Below are 12,500 nucleotides of genomic sequence, written 5' to 3' on the forward strand. Positions count from 1 at the left end.
CATACACACACACAGCATACACACACACACACAGTGTACACACACACAGCCACACTCGTCCTCACCTACACACACAGTGTACACACACACACAGTGTACACACACACACAGCGTACACACACACACAGTGTACACACACACACAGTGTACACACACACACAGTGTACACACACACACAGCGTACACACACACACAGTGTACACACACACACAGTGTACACACACACACAGTGTACACACACACACAGTGTACACACACACACAGTGTACACACACACACAGTGTACACACACACACAGCGTACACACACACACAGTGTACACACACACACAGTGTACACACACACACAGTGTACACACACACACAGTGTACACACACACACAGTGTACACACACACACAGCGTACACACACACACAGTGTACACACACACACAGCGTACACACACACAGCGTACACACACACACACACAGTGTACACACACACACAGCGTACACACACACCACACACACCACACGCACCACACCACACACACCACCACACACACCACCACACACACCACACACACCTCACACACCACACGCACCACACACACCACACCGCACACACCACACACACCACACCACACACACCACCACACACACCACACCCCACACGCACCACACACACCACACACACCACACCAACCACACACACCACACACACCACACCACACACACCACCACACACACCACGCACCACACGCACCACACACACCACACCACACACACCACACACACCACACCACACACACACCACACACCACACACACCACCACACACACCACACACACCACACACACACCACACACCACACACCACACACACCACCACACACCACACACCACACACCACACACACCACCACACACACCACACACCACACACACCACACCACACACGTACACACCCTACACACACCACACACACCACACCACACACACCACACCACACACCCCACACACCCCACACACACCACACACACCACACACACACCACACACACCACACACCACACCACTCTCCACATACACACACTAACTCACACACACCACACACACACCACACACACACCACACACACACACACCACACACGTACACACGCACCACACACACACTCACACACACACACACCACACACCACACACTCAAACACCACACCACTCTCCACATACACACACTAACTCACACACACCACACACACACCACACACGTACACACGCACCACACACACACTCACACACACACACACACACACCACTACACACACACACATACACACACTAACTCACTCACACACACACACACACACCACTACACACACACACATACACACACTAACTCACACACACCACACACACATACACACACTAACTCACACACATACACATACACACACAACTACACACACTAACTCACACACACCACATACACACACTAACTCACACACACACACACACCACACACACACACACACATACACACACTAACTCACACACACACACACCACTACACACTAACTCACACACACACACACCACTACACACACACACATACACACACTAACTCACACACACACACACCACTACACACACACACATACACACACTAACTCACACACACACACACCACTACACACACACACCACTACACACACACACATACACACACTAACTCACACACACACACACACACACCACTACACACACACACATACACACACTAACTCACACACACACACACACACCACTACACACACACACATACACACACTAACTCACTCACACACACACACACCACTACACACACACACACACCACTACACACACACACACACCACTACACACACACACATACACACACTAACTCACACACACACACACCACTACACACACACACATACACACACCACTACACACACACACATACACACACTAACTCACTCACACACACACACACCACTACACACACACACATACACACACTAACTCACTCACACACACACATACACACACTAACTCACTCACACACACACACACCACTACACACACACACACACCACTACACACACACACATACACACACACCACTACACACACACACACACCACTACACACACTAACTCACTCACACACACACATACACACACTAACTCACTCACACACACACACACCACTACACACACACACACACCACTACACACACACACACCACTACACACACACACACACCACTACACACACACACATACACACACTAACTCACACACACACACACCACTACACACACACACATACACACACCACTACACACACACACACATACACACACTAACTCACTCACACACACACACACCACTACACACACACACATACACACACTAACTCACTCACACACACACATACACACACTAACTCACTCACACACACACACACACACACTAACTCACTCACACACACACACACCACTACACACACACACACACCACTACACACACACACACCACTACACACACACACACACACACCACTACACACACACACATACACACACTAACTCACACACACACACACCACTACACACACACACATACACACACCACTACACACACACACATACACACACTAACTCACTCACACACACACACACCACTACACACACACACATACACACACTAACTCACACACACACACACCACTACACACACACACATACACACACCACTACACACACACACATACACACACTAACTCACTCACACACACACACACCACTACACACACACACATACACACACTAACTCACTCACACACACACATACACACACTAACTCACTCACACACACACACACCACTACACACACACACACACCACTACACACACACACACCACTACACACACACACACACCACTACACACACACCACTACACACACTAACTCACACACACACACACCACTACACACACACACATACACACACCACTACACACACACACATACACTAACTCACTCACACACACACACACCACTACACACACACACACACACTAACTCACTCACACACACACATACACACACATACACACACTAACTCACTCACACACACACACACCACTACACACACACACACACCACTACACACACACACACCACTACACACACACACACACACCACTACACACACACACATACACACACTAACTCACACACACACACACCACTACACACACACACATACACACACCACTACACACACACATACACACACTAACTCACTCACACACACACACACCACTACACACACACACATACACACACTAACTCACTCACACACACACATACACACACTAACTCACTCACACACACACACACCACTACACACACACACACACCACTACACACACACACACCACTACACACACACACACACACCACTACACACACATACACACACTAACTCACTCACACACACACACCACTACACACACACACACACCACTACACACACACACACCACTACACACACACACACACACCACTACACACACACACATACACACACTAACTCACACACACACACACCACTACACACACACACATACACACACCACTACACACACACACATACACACACTAACTCACTCACACACACACACACCACTACACACACACACATACACACACTAACTCACTCACACACACACATACACACACTAACTCACTCACACACACACCACTACACACACACACACACCACTACACACACACACACCACTACACACACACACACACCACTACACACATACACACACTAACTCACTCACACACACACACACCACTACACACACACACACACCACTACACACACACACACCACTACACACACACACACACCACTACACACATACACACACTAACTAACTCACACACACACACACCACTACACACACACACACACCACTACACACACACACACACCACTACACACACACACACCACTACACACACACACACACCACTACACACATACACACACTAACTCACTCACACACACACACACCACTACACACACACACCACTACACACACACACACCACTACACACACACACACACCACTACACACATACACACACTAACTCACTCACACACACACACCACTACACACACACACACACCACTACACACACACACACCACTACACACACACACACACCACTACACACATACACACACTAACTCACTCACACACACACACACCACTACACACACACACACACCACTACACACACACACACCACTACACACACACACACACCACTACACACATACACACACTAACTCACTCACACACACACACACCACTACACACACACACACACCACTACACACACACACACCACTACACACACACACACACCACTACACACATACACACACTAACTCACACACACCACTACACACACACACATACACACACTAACTCACACACACAACTACACACACACACCACTACACACACACACACACCCCCCACACACACACACACACACCACTACACACACACACACTAACTCACACACACACACCACTACACACATACACACACTTACTCACTCACACACACACACACCACTACACACACACACACATACACACACTAACTCACACACACACACACACCACTACACACACACACATACACACACCAACTCACACACACAACTACACACACACACATACACACACTAACTCACACACACACATACACACACTAACTCACACACACCACTACACACACACACATACACACACTAACTCACACACACAACTACACACACACACCACTACACACACACACACACCCCCCACACACACACACACACACACCACTACACACACACACACTAACTCACACACACACACCACTACACACACACCCACACACCCCCCCCCACCCCCCACCTTGGGGTTCTTGACGTTGTGAGCTTCGTCCAAAACGAGCCTCGCCCAGTTGACCCGCCCCAGCGTCGCCCCCCTCTGGGGTCGCGACCTCTGACCCCCCGACCTCTGACCCCCGTCGCCGACCTCCCGGGCGACGAGGTTGTAGGTGGTGAGCACCACAGAGTAGCGGCACAACCTGCTCACCACGCTCACCACGGAGAGCCGGGTGAGCCTGGTGAGCGTGGTGAGTGTGGTGAGCGTGGTGAGTGTGGTGGTGAGTGTGGTGAGCGTGGTGGTGAGTGTGGTGAGCGTGGTGGTGAGTGTGGTGAGTGTGGTGAGCGTGGTGAGTGTGGTGGTGAGTGTGGTGGTGAGTGTGTGGTGAGCGTGGTGGTGAGTGTGGTGAGCGTGGTGGTGAGTGTGGTGAGCGTGGTGGTGAGTGTGGTGAGCGTGGTGGTGAGTGTGGTGAGCGTGGTGGTGAGTGTGGTGAGTGTGGTGAGCGTGGTGAGTGTGGTGGTGAGTGTGGTGAGCGTGGTGGTGAGTGTGGTGAGCGTGGTGGTGAGTGTGGTGAGTGTGGTGGTGAGTGTGGTGGTGAGTGTGGTGCGTGTGGTGAGGGTGGTGAGTGTGAGGGTGGTGGTGAGTGTGGTGAGGGGGGTGAGCGTGGTGGTGAGTGTGGTGGTGGTGGTGAGCGTGGTGGTGGTGGTGAGCGTGGTGGTGGTGGTGAGCGTGGTGGTGGTGAGCGTGGTGAACGTTGTGGTGGTGAGCGTGGTGGTGGTGGTGGTGAGCGTGGTGGTGGTGGTGAGCGTGGTGGTGGTGGTGAGCGTGGTGAACGTGGTGGTGAGCGTGGTGGTGGTGGTGAGCGTGGTGGTGGTGGTGGTGGTGAGCGTGGTGGTGGTGGTGGTGGTGAGCGTGGTGACCGTGGTGGTGGTGGTGGTGAGCGTGGTGAACGTGGTGGTGGTGGTGAGCGTGGTGGTGGTGGTGGTGAGCGTGGTGACCGTGGTGGTGGTGGTGAGCGTGGTGGTGGTGGTGAGCGTGGTGAACGTGGTGGTGGTGGTGGTGAGCGTGGTGACCGTGGTGGTGGTGGTGAGCGTGGTGGTGGTGGTGGTGAGCGTGGTGAGCGTGGTGGTGGTGGTGAGCGTGGTGGTGGTGGTGGTGAGCGTGGTGACCGTGGTGGTGGTGGTGAGCGTGGTGGTGGTGAGCGTGGTGAGGGGGGTGAGCGTGGTTAGGGTGGTGAGTGTGGTGGTGATGAGCGTGGTGAGTGTGGTGGTGGTGAGCGTGGTGGTGAGCGTGGTGGTGGTGAGCGTGGTGGTGGTGAGCGTGGTGAGGGAGTGAGCGTGGTGAGCGTGGTGAGTGTGGTGGTGAGCGTGGTGAGGGTGGTGAGTGTGAGGGTGGTGGTGAGCGTGGTGAGTGTGGAGGTGAGCGTGGTGTTGGTGGAGATCGTGGTGAGGGGGGTGAGCGTGGTGAGGGTGAGGGTAGTGGTGAGTGTGGTGAGTGTGGTGAGTGTGGTGGTGGTGGTGAGTGTGGTGGTGGTGAGTGTACCTGTGTGGTGAGCGTGGTGGTGAGTGTGGTGGTGGTGAGTGTACCTGTGTGGTGAGCGTGGTGGTGAGTGTGGTGGTGGTGAGTGTGGTGAGTGTGGTGGTGGTGAGTGTGGTGAGTGTGGTGGTGAGTGTACCTGTGTGGTGAGCGTGGTGGTGAGTGTGGTGGTGGTGAGTGTACCTGTGTGGTGAGCGTGGTGGTGAGTGTGGTGGTGGTGAGTGTGGTGAGTGTGGTGGTGGTGAGTGTGGTGAGTGTGGTGGTGAGTGTACCTGTGTGGTGAGCGTGGTGGTGAGTGTGGTGGTGGTGAGTGTACCTGTGTGGTGAGCGTGGTGGTGAGTGTGGTGGTGGTGAGTGTGGTGAGTGTGGTGGTGGTGAGTGTGGTGAGTGTGGTGGTGAGTGTACCTGTGTGGTGAGCGTGGTGGTGAGTGTGGTGGTGGTGAGTGTACCTGTGTGGTGAGCGTGGTGGTGAGTGTGGTGGTGGTGAGTGTGGTGAGTGTGGTGGTGGTGAGTGTGGTGAGTGTGGTGGTGAGTGTACCTGTGTGGTGAGCGTGGTGGTGAGTGTGGTGGTGGTGAGTGTGGTGGTGGTGAGTGTGGTGGTGGTGAGTGTACCTGTGTGGTGAGCGTGGTGGTGAGTGTGGTGGTGGTGAGTGTGGTGAGTGTGGTGGTGAGTGTACCTGTGTGGTGAGCGTGGTGGTGAGTGTGGTGGTGGTGAGTGTACCTGTGTGGTGAGCGTGGTGGTGAGTGTGGTGGTGGTGAGTGTGGTGAGTGTGGTGGTGGTGAGTGTGGTGAGTGTGGTGGTGGTGAGTGTACCTGTGTGGTGAGCGTGGTGGTGAGTGTGGTGGTGGTGAGTGTGGTGGTGGTGAGTGTGGTGGTGGTGAGTGTACCTGTGTGGTGAGCGTGGTGGTGAGTGTGGTGGTGGTGAGTGTACCTGTGTGGTGAGCGTGGTGGTGAGTGTGGTGGTGGTGAGTGTGGTGAGTGTGGTGGTGGTGAGTGTGGTGAGTGTGGTGGTGGTGAGTGTACCTGTGTGGTGAGCGTGGTGGTGAGTGTGGTGGTGGTGAGCGTGGTGGTGGTGAGTGTGGTGGTGGTGAGTGTGGTGGTGGTGAGTGTGGTGGTGGTGAGTGTGGTGGTGAGTGTGGTGGTGGTGAGCGTGGTGGTGGTGAGTGTGGTGGTAGTGAGCGTGGTGAGTGTGGTGGTGAGCGTGGTGGTGGTGAGTGTACCTGTGTGGTGAGCGTGGTGGTGAGCGTGGTGGTGGTGAGTGTGGTGATGGTGAGTGTGGTGGTGGTGAGCGTGGTGGTGGTGAGTGTGGTGATGGTGAGTGTGGTGGTGGTGAGCGTGGTGGTGGTGAGTGTGGTGATGGTGAGTGTGGTGGTGGTGAGTGTGGTGGTGGTGAGTGTACCTGTGTGGTGAGCATGGTGAGTGTACCTGTGTGGTGGTGGTGAGCGTGGTGGTGAGTGTGGTGGTGGTGAGTGTACCTGTGTGGTGGTGAGTGTGGTGGTGAGCGTGGTGAGCGTGGTGAGCGTGGTGGTGGTGAGTGTACCTGTGTGGTGAGTGTGGTGGTGAGTGTGGTGGTGGTGAGCGTGGTGGTGGTGGTGAGTGTGGTGGTGGTGAGCGTGGTGGTGGTGAGCGTGGTGGTGGTGAGCGTGGTGGTGAGCGTGGTGGTGGTGAGCGTGGTGGTGGTGGTGAGCGTGGTGGTGGTGAGCGTGGTGGTGGTGAGCGTGGTGGTGGTGAGCGTGGTGGTGGTGGTGAGCGTGGTGGTGGTGAGTGTGGTGGTGGTGAGCGTGGTGGTGGTGAGTGTGGTGGTGGTGAGCGTGGTGGTGGTGAGTGTACCTGTGTGGTGAGTGTGGTGGTGAGTGTGGTGGTGGTGAGGGTGGTGGTGAGCGTGGTGGTGGTGGAGAGTGTACCTGTGTGGTGAGTGTGGTGGTGAGTGTGGTGGTGGTGAGCGTGGTGGTGAGCGTGGTGGTGAGTGTGGTGAGCGTGGTGGTGAGTGTGGTGAGCGTGGTGGTGAGTGTGGTGGTGAGCGTGGTGGTGGTGAGTGTGGTGGTGAGTGTACCTGTGTGGTGAGTGTGGTGGTGAGTGTACCTGTGTGGTGAGTGTGGTGGTGGTGAGTGTGGTGGTGAGCGTGGTGGTGGTGAGTGTGGTGGTGAGTGTACCTGTGTGGTGAGTGTGGTGGTGGTGAGTGTACCTATGTGGTGGTGGTGGTGAGCGTGGTGGTGAGTGTACCTGTGTGGTGGTGGTGAGCGTGGTGGTGAGCGTGGTGAGTGTGGTGGTGGTGAGTGTACCTGTGTGGTGGTGGTGAGCGTGGTGGTGAGCGTGGTGAGTGTACCTGTGTGGTGAGCGTGGTGGTGAGTGTGGTGGTGGTGAGTGTACCTGTGTGGTGAGCGTGGTGGTGAGTGTACCTGTGTGGTGAGCGTGGTGGTGAGTGTGGTGGTGGTGAGTGTACCTGTGTGGTGAGCGTGGTGGTGAGTGTACCTGTGTGGTGAGCGTGGTGGTGAGTGTGGTGGTGGTGAGTGTGGTGGTGGTGAGTGTGGTGGTGGTGAGTGTACCTGTGTGGTGAGCGTGGTGGTGAGCGTGGTGGTGGTGAGTGTGGTGATGGTGAGTGTGGTGGTGGTGAGCGTGGTGGTGAGCGTGGTGGTGGTGAGCGTGGTGGTGGTGAGTGTGGTGGTAGTGAGCGTGGTGAGTGTGGTGGTGGTGAGTGTGGTGGTGGTGAGTGTGGTGGTGAGCGTTGTGGTGGTGAGTGTGGTGATGGTGAGTGTGGTGGTGGTGAGCGTGGTGGTGAGCGTGGTGGTGGTGAGTGTGGTGGTGAGTGTACCTGTGTGGTGAGTGTGGTGGTGGTGAGTGTACCTATGTGGTGGTGGTGGTGAGCGTGGTGGTGAGTGTACCTGTGTGGTGGTGGTGAGCGTGGTGAGTGTACCTGTGTGGTGAGTGTGGTGGTGAGTGTGGTGGTGGTGAGTGTACCTGTGTGGTGAGCGTGGTGGTGAGTGTACCTGTGTGGTGAGCGTGGTGGTGAGTGTACCTGTGTGGTGAGCGTGGTGGTGAGTGTGGTGGTGGTGAGTGTACCTGTGTGGTGAGCGTGGTGGTGAGTGTGGTGGTGGTGAGTGTACCTGTGTGGTGAGTGTGGTGGTGAGTGTGGTGGTGGTGAGCGTGGTGGTGGTGAGTGTGGTGGTGGTGAGTGTACCTGTGTGGTGAGCGTGGTGGTGAGTGTGGTGGTGGTGAGTGTACCTGTGTGGTGAGCGTGGTGGTGAGTGTACCTGTGTGGTGAGCGTGGTGGTGAGTGTAGTGGTGGTGAGTGTACCTGTGTGGTGAGCGTGGTGGTGAGTGTACCTGTGTGGTGAGCGTGGTGGTGAGTGTGGTGGTGGTGAGCGTGGTGGTGGTGAGTGTGGTGGTGGTGAGTGTGGTGGTGGTGAGTGTACCTGTGTGGTGAGCGTGGTGGTGAGTGTGGTGGTGGTGAGCGTGGTGGTGGTGAGTGTGGTGGTGGTGAGTGTGGTGGTGGTGAGTGTGGTGGTGGTGAGCGTGGTGGTGGTGAGTGTACCTGTGTGGTGAGTGTGGTGGTGAGTGTGGTGGTGGTGAGTGTGGTGGTGGTGAGCGTGGTGGTGGTGAGCGTGGTGGTGGTGAGTGTGGTGGTGGTGAGTGTACCTGTGTGGTGAGTGTGGTGGTGAGTGTGGTGGTGGTGAGTGTGGTGGTGGTGAGCGTGGTGGTGGTGAGTGTACCTGTGTGGTGAGCGTGGTGGTGAGTGTGGTGGTGGTGAGTGTACCTGTGTGGTGAGCGTGGTGGTGAGTGTACCTGTGTGGTGAGCGTGGTGGTGAGTGTGGTGGTGGTGAGTGTACCTGTGTGGTGAGCGTGGTGGTGAGTGTACCTGTGTGGTGAGCGTGGTGGTGAGTGTGGTGGTGGTGAGTGTACCTGTGTGGTGAGCGTGGTGGTGAGTGTGGTGGTGGTGAGTGTACCTGTGTGGTGAGTGTGGTGGTGAGTGTGGTGGTGGTGAGCGTGGTGGTGGTGAGTGTGGTGGTGGTGAGTGTGGTGGTGGTGAGCGTGGTGGTGGTGAGTGTACCTGTGTGGTGAGTGTGGTGGTGAGTGTGGTGGTGGTGAGTGTGGTGGTGGTGAGCGTGGTGGTGGTGAGTGTGGTGGTGGTGAGCGTGGTGGTGGTGAGTGTGGTGGTGGTGAGCGTGGTGGTGGTGAGTGTGGTGGTGGTGAGCGTGGTGGTGGTGAGTGTACCTGTGTGGTGAGTGTGGTGGTGAGTGTGGTGGTGGTGAGTGTGGTGGTGGTGAGCGTGGTGGTGGTGAGTGTGGTGGTGGTGAGCGTGGTGGTGGTGAGTGTGGTGGTGGTGAGTGTGGTGGTGGTGAGCGTGGTGGTGGTGAGCGTGGTGGTGGTGGTGAGTGTACCTGTGTGGTGAGTGTGGTGGTGAGTGTGGTGGTGGTGAGCGTGGTGGTGAGCGTGGTGGTGGTGAGTGTGGTGGTGAGTGTACCTGTGTGGTGAGTGTGGTGGTGGTGAGTGTACCTATGTGGTGGTGGTGGTGGTGAGCGTGATGGTGAGTGTACCTGTGTGGTGGTGGTGAGCGTGGTGGTGAGCGTGGTGAGTGTACCTGTGTGGTGGTGGTGAGTGTACCTGTGTGGTGAGCGTGGTGGTGAGCGTGGTGGTGAGCGTGGTGAGTGTACCTGTGTGGTGATGGTGAGTGTACCTGTGTGGTGAGTGTGGTGGTGAGTGTACCTGTGTGGTGAGCGTGGTGGTGAGCGTGGTGGTGGTGAGTGTACCTGTGTGGTGAGCGTGGTGGTGAGTGTACCTGTGTGGTGAGCGTGGTGGTGAGTGTGGTGGTGGTGAGTGTACCTGTGTGGTGAGCGTGGTGGTGAGCGTGGTGGTGGTGAGTGTACCTGTGTGGTGAGCGTGGTGGTGAGTGTACCTGTGTGGTGAGCGTGGTGGTGAGTGTGGTGGTGGTGAGTGTACCTGTGTGGTGAGCGTGGTGGTGAGTGTACCTGTGTGGTGAGCGTGGTGGTGAGTGTACCTGTGTGGTGAGTGTGGTGGTGAGTGTGGTGGTGGTGAGTGTACCTGTGTGGTGAGCGTGGTGGTGAGTGTACCTGTGTGGTGAGCGTGGTGGTGAGTGTACCTGTGTGGTGAGCGTGGTGGTGAGTGTGGTGGTGGTGAGTGTGGTGGTGGTGAGTGTACCTGTGTGGTGAGCGTGGTGGTGAGTGTGGTGGTGGTGAGTGTACCTGTGTGGTGAGCGTGGTGGTGAGCGTGGTGGTGAGCATGGTGAGTGTACCTGTGTGGTGAGTGTACCTGTGTGGTGAGTGTACCTGTGTGGTGAGTGTGGTGGTGGTGAGCGTGGTGAGTGTACCTGTGTGGTGAGTGTGGTGGTGGTGAGCGTGGTGAGTGTACCTGTGTGGTGAGTGTACCTGTGTGGTGATGGTGAGTGTACCTGTGTGGTGAGTGTACCTGTGTGGTGAGTGTGGTGGTGGTGAGCGTGGTGAGTGTACCTGTGTGGTGAGTGTACCTGTGTGGTGATGGTGAGTGTACCTGTGTGGTGAGTGTGGTGGTGGTGAGCGTGGTGAGTGTACCTGTGTGGTGAGTGTGGTGGTGGTGAGCGTGGTGAGTGTACCTGTGTGGTGAGTGTACCTGTGTGGTGATGGTGAGTGTACCTGTGTGGTGATGGTGAGTGTACCTGTGTGGTGAGTGTGGTGAGTGTGATGGTGAGTGTACCTGTGTGGTGAGTGTACCTGTGTGGTGAGTGTACCTGTGTGGTGAGCGCTCACGCGCCTCACCGTGATGGACACACACGGTGAGTCGGCCGGGTGTCGTCCTCAACTCAATCTCCTGACGCCAGTGGTGGAGCAGAGAGGCCGGGCACACCACTAGGGTTCCACCAGCGGGGAGTGGTGTGTCATCATCATCTACACTCAACCACACACACAGTCACACACACACACAGTCACACACACACAGTCACACACACACACAGTCACACACACACACACAGTGGTGGAGCAGAGAGGCCGGGCACACCA

General features: G+C 55.7%; 1 protein-coding gene and 1 long non-coding RNA gene across 2 annotated transcripts in view; both read right to left on the reverse strand.

The window, feature by feature from the left end:
* Positions 1-4,998: 4,998 nt before the first annotated feature.
* Positions 4,999-12,500, reverse strand: part of LOC144954293 (uncharacterized) — a gene marked incomplete at its 3' end in the record, with an annotated part of 99,594 nt that continues 92,092 nt past the window's right edge. Inside the window, exons 14-15 of the mRNA XM_078884815.1 lie at positions 12,230-12,386; positions 4,999-5,173 (exon numbers count right to left, since the gene is read on the reverse strand). Coding sequence (XP_078740941.1) covers positions 4,999-5,173; positions 12,230-12,386 — 332 coding nt within the window. The remainder of the gene's footprint in view (positions 5,174-12,229; positions 12,387-12,500) is intronic.
* Positions 11,961-12,223, reverse strand: LOC144954298 (uncharacterized). Its single transcript, XR_013641133.1, has 3 exons — positions 12,196-12,223; positions 12,095-12,134; positions 11,961-11,989 (listed from the first exon to the last, which is right to left on the reverse strand). It is a non-coding gene; the product is annotated as an uncharacterized LOC144954298 (long non-coding RNA).

Source organism: Lampetra fluviatilis, unplaced genomic scaffold (genome assembly GCF_964198595.1).
Source record: "Lampetra fluviatilis unplaced genomic scaffold, kcLamFluv1.1 SCAFFOLD_140, whole genome shotgun sequence".
Classification (NCBI taxonomy): domain Eukaryota; kingdom Metazoa; phylum Chordata; class Hyperoartia; order Petromyzontiformes; family Petromyzontidae; genus Lampetra; species Lampetra fluviatilis.